We start from the raw sequence: 19643 nt of genomic DNA, 5'->3' as shown, positions 1-19643 counted from the left end.
GTTAAATTTTGAGGCTGTGTTCAACATCATCTTTTGCCTGGCATCTAAAATTCTCACCTTCAATTAATAAGTCAATACCACTCCCCCAACATAAATCCATGTGCATTATAAAATAGAAAAAGTGAACAAAGTATTAAGAATTAAGTAAAAATAAGAAATAAATAAAAAAAATAAAGAGAAAGATAAATAAAGAAAACATAATCTAGATTAATATTTTCAAAACTTAATAAATTTAGACCAGACCATTACAGTATGTTAAAAATGCAATAATATACTAAATTAAATATTTTAAATCTTATTATATATAGCTAGTTGTTACTTCATTAGCAGATTTCTATAAAATGCAATGAAAATTAATTACTAATATAACAAATTCCTTTAACTTATTAGGTTTAGATTTTGTTATTTTAACACACTCATACTGGCCTATTGTTATTAAAAAAATCTTGAAATTTTTTTATATATCTCATTTAAACATAATCTATTTCATAAAAAAGTTTTATTAACTTAATTAAGTAATCTATTACCTATTAGTAGTATTAGTATTCCTGGAAAAATCTTACTAATAAATAATTATTAACTTTATAAGTTAATAATTGTTATTGCCAATTTATTGTTATTAAAAAAATCACAAAAATTTTATTAAATCAATCAAATACTCCAGAGCTAGAATAGTTTATAGCTTTTCCTTTTGAAATTGTTTTCATATATGTATATTTAATGTTTCACCTATACTGTAGTTGTCAAATTTGTTTTTTATCTTCCTTTGACCAATATGTATATGATCTTTTTAATACAGATTCTTCATTTTCATTTTCAAGTATTTTATCTAGATTTTTAAGTTCATTTGCACCAAAATTATTTTTCTGATTACTATTAATAAGTTCAATTAATAAGATATACTTTAATTCTAAAATAATATTATTATCCTTTACTTAAAATAAAAATATTTGAATAACTAAAATGACCTGAGCCATTTAGCTTTTTACCATTCATTACTAATGAAAGTTCTGAAATACAATACTTTAATGGAATAAGTTTTTTTATAATTGCTTGAAGTACAGGTTCATTTGCTGATGATAGAGACATTTGTGATCTTGAAGAGAAGCCTTTAAGAATTTTAATAAAAGGTATGATATTATCTGCAATAAAACTTTCATATATATACTTGAGGCAACAAGAAGTGCATTATCATCAACTTGTCTAAATACTAGGTTATTCTTATATTTTGTCTTGGAATTTGGCTTTGTTTTTTCTTGTATTCTAGTAAATAATTATCAAATATTATTTAATAATATATTTATAAATACAAAAGAAATATTACAATTTACTACCATTAGATGAATTTCTGTATCAGCATTATCATCTCTTACGCTTTTCAGTTCTCCTTTTTGTTTAACTTAAAGAGTAATTTTTTCAGTATTCTTATTAGTTTTATTTGAATCTGATTGTGAAACTTCAGATGTTTCATTTGAGTAAGATACAACAATTTTCTTTTTTATTATGTTCCCTAATAATTCTTTGCCAAAATTTTTGAAATAATTTGTAAAACAATATTGTTCTTCATTTGCCTATTATAAGAAAGAAATTATTAGTAGTGCATTAAAATTTATTTAGTGATAAAAGAAGGTACATAGCCAATTCCTCCTCCAGAATTAGCAGACTTGTATCAACTACAAAATTAGGGTGCCCAAAATGAGATAATGGATTGGTTACCAAAGATGTCAAGATCAGTAATTCTCCTAAGTCAAAACGCATCCAACTTAGGAGTTACCCTAACGCTGCAAAATAAAATAACACACCTTATTTTTTATTACTACATAAGTTTTCTGATTAAACAGAGATTTTGTCTCACTTAGAAAGTGATAAAGCCAAACGGTATCAAGATTATCACACATGTCTGTAGGTGATATTGAAGCAGGATGAAATCACTGTTAAAATTCAAAAATCCACAATATGATGATTTACTACCTCATTCTTTTAAATATTCAATTAGAACTAAATAGAGATTGGTTAATATAACTAAGTATCTTTGAAAAGAAATATTACAAATTAAAGTACTTTTCATTGGATTTACTATTTTGGTCAGGATAATTGCTCATTTTGATTAGATTCAAATTGTTAAGAGAGTAGGGTAAATAATGAATTATTCAAAATGTAGTTGAAGGTAGTTAATAAAGAAAGAAAGAATATAAAATAGTAATTTAATTGAAATAATAAGTGAAATAATGAAAGGTGGGTATATCATTTATATATATATTTGCAGGCTTAATGACATATTGATGGTAATAATTGCATTGATAGTTCATATTAATTATGCAGTATTATTTGAGCTGACACATTGATATAAATAATCCTGAATCAAAAGTTTTTGTAGTCACAGTCACAATAGTGTCACAATTAACATGAAAAAAATATATTATATTATTAAAATACTAAAAGATTTGTTGATTGCCGATCGTACTAAAATAGAAAAGCTTGATTTGAAATGTATTTATATAATCAGCAAATCAATACCAAAGATGGGGGATCAGCATCTTGAAATGGAAATCACTCAAAAACTAATCTTATGTTAACGTTAAGTTAATGTTAATCTATCATGACATGTCAATCATTTCAAGTCATTACAATAACATGACGCGCCACCCACCCATCCATAAGGTCATATTGCACTTTTATAGAATGTCCTTTCTTGCTAAAATATTGTGGGATAAAATTTTTAGCAAATCATCAACAATCAGATAATTAACCTTAAAATAATTAACAAGTGAAATAACTAAGCCAAAAATGATTAACAACCGAAAATGATCATCCTTTACCAAATGATAAAAAAAATTATGTTAATAGCTAGTTAAGAGTAATTTCTCATTTTTTTTTATAGATATGTTAAATATAATAAAAAATTTTGCAAATAAAATGAAAATTATGGTTTAGCTAGAAAAACCTAGTGAGCGAAGTGAGCAAATGAAATTGCATTGTTATAATAAATCACGTGAATATTTAATATACAATCACATGATCTACCAGTAATTTTTCCACCAGTTAAAATTTAGAAATTCTCTTTAAATCTTAAAAATTATATAACATAATTATGATACTGTATGGTAGTATAAACCAACTTAATTAAAAAAAGTTGGAATTATTACAGTTCTAATTATACTATGACTATAGCTCCCTGCCATGTTTAATGTTAACTTGTTTAATATTATTTTTCTAAGGATCAATTATTTTATTTAGATTAAATTCATATGATTGATTTTAACAAAACAAAAGAACACAAATTTTGTAAGTTTGGTATTAAAATAATAATAATGGTGATATGGTATGGTTAAGTTAATAGCAGAAATAATAACTAATATTTTATTTTTTAGCTTATTATGATATGTAGATTATTTATGTTATCCGGAAATTGGTGATCACATAATGATCATATACATATACTTCGCATGTCATTAATCATTAGTCATATTTAATTAAATTCATTAACATTAATATGGGCCGGTGCAAAAAGATTCGTACCTCACTAAAAATAGATAAGATTTACATTAAGGTAAAATATTGCACAACAAAATATAACGGTCTGAAATTCATATATTTGATAAATAATAACTAAAAGTACTTGATTTTTAATTTTCTTTCTTATACCATCCTTTTTTCTTTTTTAAAATAAAATAGAATACTGTTAAAATATAACAAAAAAATAGTAATAATTAATGATTGCAATTACACTTTTTAAATTAATTTTATGAGGATGAGCCATCTGATGTTCATATTACGCAAGCAAACTGCTGAAGCATTGGGAATTACTAAAAGTACAATTAAAATTATGATATCAAATTAAATAAGGTATAGCAGCAGTATATTCATGCTAAAACTTTACATATAAAACGCAAATAAATAATAAACTGTCTAATAATTTACAATATTTCCTTTTTAATAAATGGAAAATATCAGAATTTTTAAAATTAATTTAAATAAACAAAGAAAAAGCATTTATTTTCTTGTTCTAAAATAGCAAAATACTATAATTATCAAAAAAATTTTTATCTCTACTTATTACCACAAACTTTAACTAATTGAAGGTTTTTAAATAGTTGTAAAGTGTAAAATTGTAAGTTTAAGTTCTCATTCAAAATATTTATCCATTCATGATACATTATTAAATTCGTTTAAAAAAAAAAATTTCATAAGTTTTAATTAAATTTTAGATAATGGCATTTAAATATGTTAAAGAATACTTTAAATATAATATAAAAAATGCACAATTAATCAATAAAAATTTAGTGGTTATAGTAATTTTAATTGATAATACACAATTTAATCTTACACTTATATTTTTATATTTCCCAAACATATATCAATTCAAATTAAATAAATAAACATTTATATAATAAAAATTTTTTTATTGGCATTTTGTTGAAGTACGAATCTTTTTGCACCGGCCCATAGTAATATAATAATTATAAATAATAAAGTTGGCCAAAGTACTTTGTTACATTTTGCTTTTCTGCCATCATTATTCTCATAATAGTAAGCTGGTGCTAACTTGTATATGTTTGTAGTTCGTGTAGTTTCGAGTTGATTTTTATCTCATTTAAACATTTCGTTGATTCTCATTTAATACACGTATTATTGTTAAATTACATCCAGTTTCACTTCCTTTTTCTGTTTTCATTAAAAATTTCATTTAGAATTATTTTTCAAATATATTTTGTGTTAAATTTCGCTCCCTTTTTCTTTTTCATTAATAAATTTTAATAAGAATAATTTTTCACACACATTTACCTCATTTCATAAAATATTTCAATATTACTTTCCATTTCCACATGTTTTTATTATTTAGTTTTCTTTAACAATATTTCTTTAACTTACTGAGGCCTTTTCTTATTTCGGCCAATTGTCTTGACAGGAAAAGAACGGAAGAGTAATTGTTTAGCAGTAAGTATAAACAAATTTATTATGTTCACACAATCATAAAATATTGTCTTTTATTTTTATTTGAAAATATTATCGTGATCGTGATATTGGGAGAATAATACTTCAACTCATTTTATTTTTCGATAAGTTTTATATTTACGTGTCATATTATTATATGTCAGAAAACTAGTTTGGGACCTTGTTTGCCACTGCGCACTTATGAAAAATGATCAATATACACTGTACCTTTAATCGATTAATTAATCAATCAATTCCAACCACTCGTTCCGGCTTACAACAATTTTCATAGTAAAATGCATATTTTTTAATTAATAATTAGGAGTAACAAAAGGTTTAAACCGAATAGCTATTTAAAACTAAGGGTTTATTATTTCTAAAGATGTAAACTATATTTAAGTGAATTTCGATAGACTGGTTCTTCAATAAACTGGATTATAAGCAAAATCTTAATCTATAATAAATAAAATTGTTCTCAATATACTAATATCAAATTCAATAGATTTTAATCAGGCTAAGATTATCATCTGAATGACAATCTTTAGCTGCTGCTTGATCAAATATTGTAGATATAGACTTTGTGGTTTTTTCTGTCCAGTTTAAGTTAAATTATCAGATGATTTTAAGACAGTTTCTTGTTGATGAATATTTCTTGTTTGCTCAAATATTTCAAATGAAGACTAAAAAATGTATCATGTTTTAATTTCTGGATTTAAGGCCTATTATAAAAATTTTATATTTACATTAATAAAATTTTTAATATTCTCTTAATATTAATTTCTGTTTATACCTTAGCGTATAAACATGCTGCATTTGAGCCTAATTTTTCCGACTTTACATGATACTGAAATTTATCTCCATAATATATCCAATAAAGTGGATTGTTTTCCCACATATTTGGTTTCTCGAACTTCCTTTAATTTCATAATTATCAGGAACTCGAAACCTTTTTGACCTTTTGTATATTTAAGACAAATAGCGGGCGAATAATTCCCTTCTTTAATAATATCGTAAGTATAACTTCGTTCAACATCAGAATATTGATTCCTTAGAAGGATTATGAATTTCAACAGTTTCTTTTTATTAATTTGTTGATCTGTCTAAAGTGGTTAAGAAATTTCGTTAGCCTCCATTTTTTTTTAATAAATTTTCTTAAAAAAATTTTATGCGCGTGTTATAAGAAATTTAAATTTTTGTGATAATCTTTATTTTATTAAAAATATAATATACTGTAATACAAGAAAATCACCAATCAAAATGTATACGTGAAATACCATATCCTATTTTTCGCAATTTTTTTCACCCCAAAGAATTAGGGGGCTTTTTTGTAAGTTTGATAATGTTCACATGTAGGATCTTCAAATGGGTTAATGATTAATCCATTTTTCCGCATTATACCAATCAACCCTTGTTGGCTTGATCTGGTATTTGATCATCATTGTTGAGGGAATAATTATCCATTTGGTTAGCCTTCGAATATTTGGATTGTAATCCAAATCAGGGCCGATGATTTTATTTGATCATATAATTTCACATTAAACGCATAATTTATGTGATATCACATAATTCCTGTATATCAAATCATAAAATCACATAATATAGGATCTTCCTATGTTAAATCACATAATCCGCAGTAAATATAAATTCAGCTTCAGATGATTATCAATTATCTTCGATCTCTTTTTTCGTTATAAATATTATGCCGCCAAAAAAAAGCAAAGTCGTTTCAGTTTACACCAGATGTAATGAATATAAAGACATTTTTCATGTTGATAATAATATTCTCTTCTGTAATTACTGTAATGTTTCTGTGGAATGGAAGCATAAATCTGTTGTAGATAACCACTGTAAAAGTCAGAAACATATATCAAATGTGAGAAGTCAAGAAGAAAGCCACAATAGAACACAGCAACTTACTCTCTCGTCTACTCGAGCAGCTTCTGAGTCAAAGAACCAACTTATTGAAGACCTTATAGAAGCATTTGCAATAGCAGACATTCCTCTTGAAAAAGTCAATTCTTTACTTCCATTTTTTAAAAAACATGTTAAAAATGGAGGCTCTATTCCCCACGCTCCTACTCTTAGACAAAATTATTTACCTAATATTTTTGACAAGCATTATCAATCTCTTAAATTACTTTTTGATTCAAAACCCATGGCTATAATTATGGATGAAACCACTGATGATTGTGCTTGAAGCGTTGTTAATACTCTTTTTTGTTATCGTCATGAAACAAAATTAGTTTCAGTCGATTTTCTTGAACGCGTAACAAATACTATAATGGGACAAGTTCTTACAACAATTCTTACTCATTTCAATATATCTTTTAATTTGCCACGTTTATTTCTATCAGATTCAGCGGCTTATATGAAAAAATGCTATCGTGAAGTCTTGTTACCATTGATGCCACAATTAATTCATGTTCCGTGTTGTGCACATATTATAAATCTTATCGGGTATGTTTATCAAATTATTTTCGTGAGTATAAAAAAATTTAATAGGATAATTAGTTTTTCTTTTAGAGATTTTTGGTTTGGGTTTTGTTACAATCACTATTATTATTATTTTTGATTCGATAATAATTATTTTACATTATATTAATTTATTACGATAATAATTAGTATATCATTAATTTATTATATATTTATTACATCATTTTTCATAATAATTAGTATTATTATTACATCATTTTGCCTATATAGTTAAATTATGAATAGATTAGATGGAATTTTTTGAATAATAAAAAAAAACATTTGAATTTTGATCTTATAATATTGTTTTGTTCTTTGACCTCCTTTTTTTTGTTGCTTATTTGATTTTTTTGAGTTCGTTTTGCTGAGATTTGATCTTTCTTTTGTTGTACTAAATTAATAGTGATATGTGGAGAACATTATCTCAGTTTAATATTTTGAAAAGTTTATTGGATAAAATTAAAGAGGTTTTCGTCCATTCTCCTGCCCGAAGAGGCCGATATTTAGCTTATTTGAAAATGCATGGAATTTCTTCACCATGCAAAATTCCTTTATATAACAAAACTCGTTGGAATTCTTGGTTTCAGATGGTAATTTATGCAAAGGAACACATCATCTATTGGCCTTCCTTTTTAAAGAAGAATTTGATAATGACAAGAAACACGTTACATTGATGGCCATTAATTCTTGTCTACAGAATGAAAAAGAATCAGACATCATTACCATTTATCTTAATTTCATTTCTTTTTATGCTAAAGAATTCATTCAAGATCTCGATTTTTTCCAGCAATTAAATAAACCTATTTTTCCTCTTGTTGAATTACGACTTCAACAGCTCACTTCTTATATCAAAATGTATAGGAATTCAAACGATTTTGGCCCTTCTTTGGAAAATTTAATAATCCAGCTTCGATTTAATCCAAACGATTTCTATGCTATTTTCAGATTGGCCTTTGAAACAGCTTACAGCAAATTTTCTGCCCATATTCCTAATCATCCAACTCGACCACTCTTTCATGCATGCCAAGTTTTTGATCCTAGATATATTCATGCTGGAGACCTTTTACGAAAGAACATTCGGCAGTACAATATAATTAAGGAATTCGCTAACCCATCAGATGAATTATTACGAGAATGGGGAATTTATTGTGGCTTAGATAATGAATTTTTAGGTGAAATCGAATTGGATCAATATTGGTTAAATAAGGCAACGCAATTGCCAATCCTTTCTAATATTGCTTTGGATTATATTTGTCTGCCGATATCAAGTTGTACTGTTGAACGGAGCTTTTCTATGTACAATTCTCTTTTGGATAATGATTGGCAAAGTTTGTCTAAAGATTCTCTTAAGGGATTAAGTATGTTGTACTTTAATGGTGTTTAAAATATGAGGAATTAAAATTAAATAATAAATTTTATAAAATTATCACATCTTTATTATACATAAAATCAAATAATTATATAAATTTATCAAATAATATCACATAAAATAATAAAAATTAAAAAAAATCTTATCACATAATTTGGTTATAACACATAAATAATTTATGTTATATCACATCATAAAATCATCGGCCCTGATCCAGATGTCTACACTATGAATATAATCGTCAACATTTGAACGAGATTTTAAAGGTGCATGAATGAAGTTATGTAAATTATCATGGGTGATATTTCTATGTTGTCAGAAGGATTTCCATTATTTTGTTTAGAAGCTTCTTTACTATTGATGTTATCATCGGTGTAAGAGAGATTTTTGATGTTTTTGTGCCTTTGTGTTTTTGTTCGAGACAGAAGTTGAGGAAACTTCTGAGTTATTATACGGAACTATGATTATCTTTAATTATATCCCGTTACCAGTTAATGGTGAGTCGATTTTTCTTTTAGGTTTTTTACGGACGAGTGTGTAACTCGATTTTTGGAAGACATTTTGCTTTCTCTTTTATTGTATCGTACCTATAATTTTTTATAAAAAAGTATTGAACGGTATCATGTATTTGTTATGACGAAATCACCTACGTACTAGTTTCATTTAGAATTTGCAAAGATCTCGGATTACTAATTCTGGTGAGGATTCTACCAGATTAGAAATCTTTAGAAAAGAAAATCACATAATTGAATCTCGGATGCTTCCTACCGGTAAATGAAAGCATGGAAGAAAATGACATTGACCATTATAAATGAATTGCGTATTATTAAATCAATACAGAACGTTTTTCATATTAACTATAAACTGTTAACTTAGAATTCTGATATAAGTGCGAAATCATTATATTTTTAAATCTTTCGTCATGTCTATTATACAAAAAAAGAACATATGAAACATAGTGAGTGTTGGGAGAGTTAACTATCGAAAATAAACCTGGCAATGAATATTAATAAAGTTTTCGTTCACATTTAAGCCATATTTGCACCAATTTAGAAATGTTCAAAATACACAGAGTATAAGTCATCAAAATCGGAAAATTCATTCCTTGCCAAGAGTTCGTGATCATCTGACAAGTCTGTGCGACAGAATAATTTTCCACATAAATTCCCAATGATCCCAAAAACATTTCATTCAACTTTTTTTTTCTCTGAGTAATCTGACCAAATTCAAAATTCAAAATTTATTTATTACGCATAATCACCATGAATCTGAGGTCCATTATATGGCTTACATTCATTTTGACATTCTTGCTTTTCACGTCTTCAAACGTTAATGCTGGCTTTGGATCCTATGCCACGTGTGCGGGTGCTTGTGGTACTGCATACCACACTTGTATGGGTGTCTCAATCTTATCAACATACGGTGCTGGTAAATGCAACTTTAATTCTTCAAAATGGGTCAGTACATTTATTTTTCAAACTTAAGGATTTTATGATTATTTAGGTGCCATAGCTGCTTATCCAGCCTGTCAAGCAGGTTTTGCTGCTTGTAGCAATGTATGCATCGCAATGTTTTTAGCTCCGACACCTTAGTCCAAGGAAAATATGAACTTTAAGAGACCTGACTACTATTAACTAATCATCTCGATCGAGTGAGATTCAAAAAAAATCACAATAATTAATGATCGAAATTTTTCTTATGTAATCCCTATAAAAAAAGAAAATTCAGAATTTGTCCTGAAAAGTATGGAAAATGTCCGGAAATTTTCCGTGCGTCCGGAAAACATTCGGAAACGGTCACGTTTTGGAACATTTTCCGGACGCTCGATTCTGGACAAATTCTGGACAAATTCTGGAGTGTCAAGAAAATGTCTGGAATTTGTGCGTCCGGAAAATGTTCCAAAACGTGACCGTTTCCAAATGTTTTCCGGACGCACGGAAAATTTCCGGACATTTTCCATACTTTTCAGGACAAATTCTGAATTTTCTTTTTTTATAGGGAATGTACACGTACCTATATATTTATTGTAATATTAATGGAGCAAAGCCCAATTTTATCATATCATTTTATCTTATACTATCTTGTATTAGGTTTAACAATGGTTAAAGAGCCAATATCATTAAAGAATAAAGGATTTGTAAAATCTTTATTGATTCATTTATTATTTCTGTATTAAAATTCAAATATATTAAACATGTTAAAATTGATTGTCCAAAAAATTATAATTTATGCTACATTTGATTTCAGATAAATTAATCAGATGAAACAATTCTATAGCTATCTATGTTTCAATTTCAAGGCAATATACTATGCCATACCATTATGTGATATTTTTTTTGCAAAATCTATCAAAAATGAATTTTCTCGTCCCACAGTTCAAAAGATTAGGGGAAAAATATTGTATTAAAATATGAGAATTTGGTATCGCTTGTCTATTGATGCAATAAAAAATAATTACATTTCGTAGTATTCAGGATGTTAAAACATTCTCAGCGGTACCGACAAAAATTTTGCGTTCACGTGAATTGGCCTGCATTACGGCATGTGACAAATAAGATTTCGCCTAGATAAATATAAACGGTTGAAATGGCTGAAAACGCAGGAGCATCCTCCTGGACCTCGAATTTGATTGGACAAAATTTTTATATTTTGTAGCATAAATTAATAAATATCATGCTTAATTTTACATACAAAATACGACAGAATAAAAGTTAAATGTGCTTATTTCAATGTTACACTTTACTGGTAAAAAATTTTTTATTAACCAAATCATTTGCAAGTTGCTTAAATGGATCCTTTATATAACAATTAGGGACTATTAAATTTCTTGCATAAGGTGGTTTTAGCACAGTATATATGGGCATTTTGTTAGGAATTATGAGAAACAAAATTGGAAGTGAACGGTTTTTAAAAATGAACAAGATAATAAATATGCAAATTAAAATCCACTTAAATTAATAAAAATTAAAGTTACCTTATAATACTTAAAAGCTTAAATGATTAACGAGGATTTATTAAATGAGGCGAATAATTGTTTTAAACTTTGTTATTATTAGCCATAGAAATATTTTATTTCATGATTAATGCAATAGTGAGTAATTTGAGATAAGATATGATATAAAATTCTAAAATTTCTAATAAATTATTAGATACGCAGCTATACATTTAATTTCTATATCTCAGCTTAAAGGAATTCTCTTGGATTACGTAACCAGTTAATCAATCTAATACAAAAAAATGATGCAAATGAAATTCTTCCTTATATGGCACCAGAAGTTTCATTTGGTAAACCATATACAAAAGTTGCTGATATATTTAGTTTAGGCATAATAATGTGGAGTTGACATCAGGAGTCCCAGCATTTCATAATACACAGTGAAATTCGATAAACCGGATATTCGATAAACCGGATTTGGGCCTAAACCGGACTTTTTTGCGGGAACCAAATCACGTATATTAAAATAGGCTCGATATACCGGAGTTTACTAGTAAAAGCTCGATATTCGCTATAACGGATCAATTTTCTAACCAGCTATAGTAAAAATGATTCGATAAACCGGATCACGTGACTGGGAACCAATAAAATTTAAGTAACGTGATGCGGTAAATCTTAAATTTGGCTGGAATTATAAAAATCTTAATTCCGGCTGAAGTTAAGTATTACTTATATATTCAATTAAAATATTTTATATTCATTTTCATGACCTCTATAACTTAAAACTAGATGAAAAAATCAAATTATAGTGTATATTAGTTTTATTAGCATGAAAATTTTTTAAAAATTCAATATAATAGATTTTCAATATATCGAAATTTTTTCGCTAAACTGGATATCCCGATAAACCGGATATTTTTAGTGGAACCGATAGATCCGGTTTATCGAATTTCACTGTGTATTTCTTATAATTTCTTCTTTAGATGTTTGTAAGGGTATTAGACCTGAAAAATTGAAGGTACTATGTCTGAATATGCAGAATTGATGAAAAGATGTTGGAGCAATGATCCTAAAAAAAGACCAATTGCTAAAAATTTGAAAATGATTTTTAATAAATATCCAAATTATTCAGTTAAATTAATAAATGAATATCTAGCACAAAACTCATTAAGAAATTGTGCATGGTGATGACGAAATGATGACAAGTAGAAATTAGGGTATGTTCAATATATAATTAATAATTATAAGCAATTTTTAAATCAAATACTTTTTTTTACAGATGAATACATGGTTAAAAATTAACCATAAACAAATGATATATCATTTTATAAGTTTATTAATTTTTTTTTTACTATTTGTATTTTATGAAAAATTATGCTATATATTGTATGAAGCATAATTAATATAATTTATATTAGTATAATAATAATAAAAGAGAAAATTTTTTTGAACATTTAACACATAATTATTTTTATCACCTGGCCACTAATGGGCATCTAGTATTTTGTTTTTGCCGTTTATAAACTATGTAACCAGTATGATAAGCTATAGTAGTTATAGTTTATTTTTATTGATTTGCTATTATTACAATACATCTTAATACATTCACGTTCAGTTTTTACTAATATTTATAGTTATATAACAATCAGTGATATTAACTTACATTCCCCACAAATACACAAAATCTAAAATAGTTTATTTTATATAGTGATCACTGATCAAATAGATGCTCGCGTAGTTATTTACTATGCTATACTATACGTAGTAAACAACTATAACAACTAATACATATTTAAGTAAAAATAATTCAAAATGATATTATTAATAACAAGCTATATTTTTTTATTATTAAAAAAGTTAACATTTTCAACTTTGCAATTTACTTATTTAAGTAGTCTGCGGCAATTTTGTACATAATATTAATTGTACTTATTTGCCAAAAATTTTATAAAGGTTTTAATAAGATTAAATAAATATAGTACAATGCTGTATTAACATAATTTAGAGCTGGTTAGAGATTGAAACTAATTTAAGTAAAAATTATTTAACTAATACTAGAATAGATTTTATTTTTAGGTCTTTAATTGTTTACACTATATGTAATTGTCTAATTTATTATAAATTTGCATTGACGTTTATATTCCTGTTTAATAAAAATCTTCAAAAATGATTTGCATAAAACATATGGAATTACGATAACAATCTATAAAAACATATAAAATGTTAAAAACAAAATAAATCTATTGAATTTATTGTTTTTGAAATATGAAAGTCTGCTAATAAAATATTGTATGTGTGCTAGTATATGATGTATGCTAATATACCTTCACTCTTTTTAATTCACTTGTTTCGCTAATTTGCTACCTTTATTTTTCAATTTCATTATTCCATTTTTTAGTAACTGATATAATTCTTCAGTGGTTGTTTATTACATTTCATTATCAAATCTAAAATAATTTTGGTGTATATTTAGGTATATTTAGAAATTTTGGTTTAATTCCTTTACATATTTTTAAAGAATATCATTAAAAAAGAACGTTGGATCTCAACAATGTGCAAGGATTTTTAGTATCATATCAGAAAGAAAATTTAGTGGATGGAAGAATTTGTAATTATTATAATATTATTCTAAGACAGTAAATTTTGTAGTATGGATTTGTATATTAAGTTTGCTAGGCAAGATTGTAAATGAAAATAAAAATATAATAAACATTATTTCAATAACTAACATACTTGTATTTAATAATGCTGACTTTATTGTAAAAATTGTAAAAGTACATAATATAGATATTCAATATATAACTGACTGATAAATAATCTAACAAATAAAGAATAAATAAACTGAATTATTAATCTATAATCATAGAATCAAAATCTTGTGATTCTTCTTGGAAATAAATTTCAGTAAGTTTGCGACTTGTATAACATGCTTGTGGATGAAATTTTATAATAGAAGCATTTTCTTGTTCTTGTTCTTGAACTAAAGCTTCGTTTCCTTCTATAAATTCCAACATATCAATTTTTAATTGATTATTGATGTCAGGTACTTCATAGAGATAATTTCCATCACTGTTTGCTGCATAATATCTATTAATACATTTAATCCATTCGGATATAATATTTTCAAGTGTTATTATAGTTGGCCTATTGAAAGGATCCAAATCCCAACATTTTTTCATTAAATCTATATAACATTTTGGAGTATTTTTTCATAATTTTAGGACGTTCACCTTCACAAATACTCAAACTAAGTTCAAGATCATGTGCTTCATAATTAAATGGAGGAATGCCCGATGTAAATTCCCACATTATCATTGAAAAACTATAAATATCACTTGCTGGAGTATAGGGATTTCTTCTTAATATTTCAGGCGCCATATAAGGCAATACTCCATAAATTTCATTGTCAGAATCCTGTAAATCACTTATAGGTTTACATAATCCTAAATCAATAATAAATAACTCATTATAATTATCTGAAATTAAAATATTACCATCATGAAAATCACCATGAGCTAAATCTGACCTATGAATTACTTTAAGTCCTAATATAATACTTTTCAATAATTGTAACCTATCTTGCCATTTAAATTTATTAATATCAGATAAACATTTTCTCAAACTTCCCTTTTTTGCATAACTCATTACTATCATATAATTTGAATTATTTGGATCTTGGGTAATTCCAAAGAATTGAATAAATTTTGAAAATGATTTCTTCTGACAATTATAATGATATTTCCACTGTATAAATGATAAAAAAAAATTATTAAATTTTGCAAAAGAAAATAAATTTTTATATTTAATATAAACAATATACCTCATCCAGAAATTTATTATTTAAATTTGATGAATTATTAAGTATTTTAAGAATAACCTCATAACCTGTTTGAAAATTACATCTATTCCATTGTTGTTTTTCAAAATTCCAACTATAAATAGGTCCATCTAACCAGATAGCTTTATGAATTTCACTGAATCCTCCTTTGTCATAATAATTAACATCTGACAATCTATCATATGGTATCCACTCTAAAATTTCATAACCATTTCTAGCACTTAATTGTGCTTCTTGAATAAATTTATCAACAAATTCATTTTTACTAGTCCATTTTGAAAAATCTTGTTGAAATCGTTTAGTATTACATTTTTGGCACCACTGGTAATCAATATATGGCTGTTTACATTCACTACATAATTCAACTTCATTTTCAGAATTGTCCTCATTGCTTTCTGCTACTTTTTGATACCAATAAAAGGCTTTTTCCAAATTCATTTCTGTTCCTTCTCCATTTTCATAACGTTTAGATAAATTAAACATTGCATCTTCATTACCATTTTCTGCTGATCTTTGATACCAATAAAAGGCTTTTTCTAAATTCTTTTCTGTTCCTTCTCCATTATAATAACAATAAGCTAAATTAAGCATTGCTTCTTTAATACCATTTTCTCCTGTTGCTTTTTGGTACCAATGAAAGGCTTTTTCTATATTCTTTTCTATTCCTTTACCAATATCATAACATATGGCTAAATTAAACATTGCTTCTTTAATACCATTTTCTGCCGCTTTTTGATACCAATAAAAAGTTTTTTCTAAATTCTTTTCTACTCCTTCTCCATTTTCATAATACATAGCTAATTTAAACATTGCAATTTCATTACCATTTTCTGCCGCTTTTTGGTACCAATGAAGAGCTTTTTCTAAATTTTTTTTTGTTCCAATTCCACTATAATAATATGCTGCTAAATTATTCATTGCCTCATTAATACCACTTTCTGCTGCTTTTTGATACCAATAAAAGGCTTTTTCTAAATTCATATCTGTTCCTTTTCCATCTTTATAATATGTAGCTAAATTAAACATTGCCTCATTGTTACCATTTTCTGCTGCTTTTTGATACCAATAAAAAGCTTTTTCTAAATTTATATCTGTTCCTTCTCCATCTGCACAACACATGGCTAAAACATATATTGCTTCTTCCATACCATTTTCTGCTGCCTTTTGAAACCAATGAAAAGCCCTTTTTAAATTCTTCTCTGTTCCTTTTCCGTTATAATACATATTGGCTAAATAAAATATTGCTTCTTTAATACCATTTTCTACTGCTTTTTGATACCATTGAAAAGCTTTTTCTAAATTTATATCTGTTCCTTTTCCACTATAATACATATTGGCTAAATAAAACATTGCTTCTTTAATACCATTTTCTGCTGCTTTTTGGTACCAATGAAGAGCTTTTTCTAAATTCTTTTCTGTTCCTTCTCCATTATAATACATATCAGCTATCAAAAACATTGCACTTTCATCATCATTTTCTGCTGCTTTTTGGTACCATTGAAAAGCTTTTTCTAAATTCTTTTCTATTCCTTCTCCATTATAATACATACTGGCTAAACAAAACATTGCATTTTCATTATCATTTTCTGCTGCTTTTTGATACCATTGAAAAGCTTTTTCTAAATTCTTTTCTGTTCCTTCTCCATTTTCATAATATATAGCTAAATTATACATTGCTTTAATATGATCTTTTTCTGCTGCTTTTTGACACCAATGAAAGGCTTTTTCTAAATTCTGTTCTGTTCCTTCTCCATTTTCATAACACATAGCTAAATTTAACATTGCTTTAATATGATCTTTTTCTGCTGCTTTTTGACACCAATGAAAGGCTTTTTCTAAATTTTTTTCTGTTTTTTCTCCATTATAATATCTATTGGCCAAAATAAACATTGCTACTTTGTCACCATTTTCTGCTGCTTTTTGACACCAATAAAAAGCTTTTTCTAAATCCTTTTTTGTTCCAATTCCACTATAATAAAATGCTGCTAAATTAGTCATTGCTTTTTTAATACCATTTTCTGCTGCTTTTTGATACCATTGAAAAGCTTTGTCTAAATTCTTTTCTGTTCCTTCTCCATTTTTATAACATATGGCTGAAACAAGCATTGCATCAGTATAACCATTCTCTGATGCTTTTTGATACCAATGAAAGCTTTTTTCAAAATTCTTTTCCACTCCTTTTCCATCTCTATAACTATTGGCTAAATTTAACATTGCTTCTTCGTCACCATTTTCTGCTGATTTTTCTAAAGAATTAATACATTCTTTACACCATAACTCTTCAGTAAGAAGTTTATTGCAATAAAGACAATTTTTGTTGTTTAATGTATCAGTATTTTTATCTGAGATATTTAAATTATCAAATTTAGTTTCCATTTTGGTTATTTTGAAAATTTGGAAATTTATTTTACGGAAAAAAAAAAATATTTATTTTAAATTTTTTTTTGTACGTCATAACAGTCTAACGGATAATGTCATGAATCAGGAATATCTTAACCAAAAGTGGAACTGAAGAAGTTAAATAATTCGGGCCATGTTTTTTCCGGTTCACTGATCTGCGTTAAACTATGTCCAATTTCCATAATAAAAAAAAATGTCAATGAAAAAATAAATAAGTTTAATTTTTTAAAAATTTTAAGATTATAAGAAGCAACTTTGCAACTTTACCAGTATTTTTTTCTCCAATAAAATTGAGTATAAATTGAATATTTTCATAAATAAAACTTAATATATACAGTAAGTGTACAAAATTCATTATAATAATATAATTAAATTATTTCGTTTTTGGATTTCTGTTCATTTGATAAAATGTGATAGTTACATTCAATAATAAAATTTTTCCGTTCTCGATACAAAATATAATAAATGATTATTTTGAATTATTATAAAAAAATTAAAAAATCCTGCTATACTAACACGTAATATTATTATGAAACTTTTTAGGGCATTACCTGCTGAAAGCCCTTAACTCTAAATATAAGGAATATTAGAAAGTGAAATAAAGAAAAATTTTCTGGACGTCATAGTCGTCATGCTTAAAAAATAAAATCAGTGTATCGGAAAAAAATATAGCCCGAATATAATAATCAATGGAATTTTTATAAATCAGTCACGCCATTTGACACATGACAGTCGTGACATCATGTCGATGTATACTTTAAACGGCACATCTGGGTTCGGACTATTTTCTATTTTAATAATTTTATTTTTGGATAAAAATTTTTTTAGTTTTAATAGTTTGTGACCCTCAATTAATCAACAGTCAATACAATTTAGGTACTTAATTGTTTTTTAATTTTTATTTATAAGTTTTCTTTGCTATTAAAAAATGGTTATTTTTATTTTACAGAGTGAACAAAGCTTCAATACAACTGCAAGGAGACTATAAAAATAGAATCAAAAGTAGTACAAAAAGAAAACTATAAACCAAGTCGCCTTATTCCATAAATAATTTTGATGACAACTATGATAGTACATTCAGTTTCATTATCACTCATGTTAAATAGTCATTTTATGATGATGTAATTATAAACAAAGGTTTATTTTAAAAAAAAATTTAAATACTTTTTTATGAAGTTAATTTAACTAAATATATTTAAAAAAAAATTTATCGAGAGGAATAATTATCTATTTTGGTTTGCTTTTTAACCGATTTTTGAGGGATTTAATCGTCTTAACGATCAATTAATCGATCGATTCCAATCTCTAATTTTTTTCGCTTCGGCTTACATTCCTAGTAATACTAGTAAAATGCCTGTTTTTTAACCAATAAGTTAGGAATAGAAAAGGATTACAGAAAAATTTGAACCGAATAGCTATTTAAATCAAAAAACAGGCTTTGACTCAAACTAAGGGTCTATTATTTCTAAAAGATGTTAAATGATAAAATAGTTTCGCTATTTATACAGCGAATTTTGTTGAACTGGATCTTTGATAAACTGAATCATAAGTAAAATATAAAGGAGCTGTCGAGGTGAGGTCTAGAACGGATTACTACAATCTATAATAACTAAATTTGTTCTCGGTATACCAGATTTTTGATATACCAAGTTTTTGAAAAAAATTTCTTTTGGAATGTGCTGGCCTGGCATATC

The 19643-nt window shown here is 26.3% G+C and overlaps 4 protein-coding genes across 4 annotated transcripts; 1 reads left to right on the top strand and 3 right to left on the bottom strand.

Annotated features, from left to right (window-relative positions):
- Positions 1–743: 743 nt before the first annotated feature.
- OCT59_011808 (uncharacterized protein) lies at positions 744–1089 on the bottom strand (the record flags this gene model as incomplete). The annotated part of the gene is made up of 2 exons (XM_025327132.1): positions 744–910; positions 990–1089. 2 exons carry the CDS (start codon positions 1087–1089, stop codon positions 744–746), a joined length of 267 nt encoding a protein of 88 aa, XP_025172723.1.
- Positions 1090–10038: 8949 nt separating this feature from the next.
- OCT59_011807 (uncharacterized protein) lies at positions 10039–10368 on the top strand (the record flags this gene model as incomplete). Its single annotated transcript, XM_066134031.1, has 2 exons — positions 10039–10204; positions 10280–10368. The coding sequence occupies 2 exons, from the start codon at positions 10039–10041 to the stop codon at positions 10366–10368; spliced, it is 255 nt and encodes an 84-aa protein (XP_065989335.1).
- A 4192-nt stretch (positions 10369–14560) lies between these two features.
- On the bottom strand, positions 14561–14890 carry OCT59_011806 (uncharacterized protein; the record flags this gene model as incomplete). The annotated part of the gene is made up of 1 exon (XM_066134030.1): positions 14561–14890. The coding sequence occupies one exon, from the start codon at positions 14888–14890 to the stop codon at positions 14561–14563; it is 330 nt and encodes a 109-aa protein (XP_065989334.1).
- A 623-nt stretch (positions 14891–15513) lies between these two features.
- On the bottom strand, positions 15514–17925 carry OCT59_011805 (uncharacterized protein; the record flags this gene model as incomplete). The annotated part of the gene is made up of 1 exon (XM_025319866.2): positions 15514–17925. The coding sequence occupies one exon, from the start codon at positions 17923–17925 to the stop codon at positions 15514–15516; it is 2412 nt and encodes an 803-aa protein (XP_025172720.2).
- Between the last annotated feature and the right edge of the window lie 1718 nt (positions 17926–19643).

Source organism: Rhizophagus irregularis, chromosome 2 (assembly GCF_026210795.1).
Source record: "Rhizophagus irregularis chromosome 2, complete sequence".
In the NCBI taxonomy this organism is placed as follows: Eukaryota; Fungi; Glomeromycota; class Glomeromycetes; order Glomerales; family Glomeraceae; genus Rhizophagus; species Rhizophagus irregularis.
The sequence above is the reverse complement of the archived record's forward strand: the minus strand, read 5'-3'. Positions and strand labels throughout refer to the sequence as shown.